This window comes from Pteropus vampyrus, unplaced genomic scaffold (assembly GCF_000151845.1).
Source record: "Pteropus vampyrus isolate Shadow unplaced genomic scaffold, Pvam_2.0 Scaffold558, whole genome shotgun sequence".
Taxonomy (NCBI): Eukaryota; Metazoa; Chordata; class Mammalia; order Chiroptera; family Pteropodidae; genus Pteropus; species Pteropus vampyrus.
Window position 1 is genome coordinate 11,631 of NW_011889339.1, and position 321 is coordinate 11,951.

Below are 321 nucleotides of genomic sequence, written 5' to 3' on the forward strand. Positions count from 1 at the left end.
CCACGACCGGGGCCCATTGCCGTCCTCCCCCAGGCGGGCGGGCAGACAGCGTCAGTGCGACCGTTCACGGCTCTGAGCCATGAAACAACCATTTACGGGGCCTGAAAAGGTGGCGCTGCGGGGTCAGCCGCCCCAGGCGCTGCTGCCAGGCCCCGTTCTCAGGGGCTCTGAGGCCCCGGGGGGCAGCGTGGAGCCACGGAGCTCGGGCACTGGGCCTGGCCGGGGCACCGGGGCGCCCCGCTCGGAGTGGCACCGTGGCTCTGCGGTGTCCTCGTCAGCACACGCTCGCTGGTCCCCGTGCGGTGCTGGCGGTGCCCCTGC

At 73.5% G+C, this 321-nt stretch overlaps 1 protein-coding gene across 1 annotated transcript in view; it reads left to right on the top strand.

Moving 5' to 3' along the window:
* Window positions 1–321, top strand: part of VAV2 (vav guanine nucleotide exchange factor 2) — a gene marked incomplete at its 5' end in the record, with an annotated part of 17,699 nt that overhangs the window by 11,597 nt on the left and 5,781 nt on the right. The window contains 2 exons of the mRNA XM_023525417.1: window positions 25–50; window positions 123–311. Of these exons, the coding sequence (XP_023381185.1) occupies window positions 25–50; window positions 123–311 (215 nt within the window). The remainder of the gene's footprint in view (window positions 1–24; window positions 51–122; window positions 312–321) is intronic.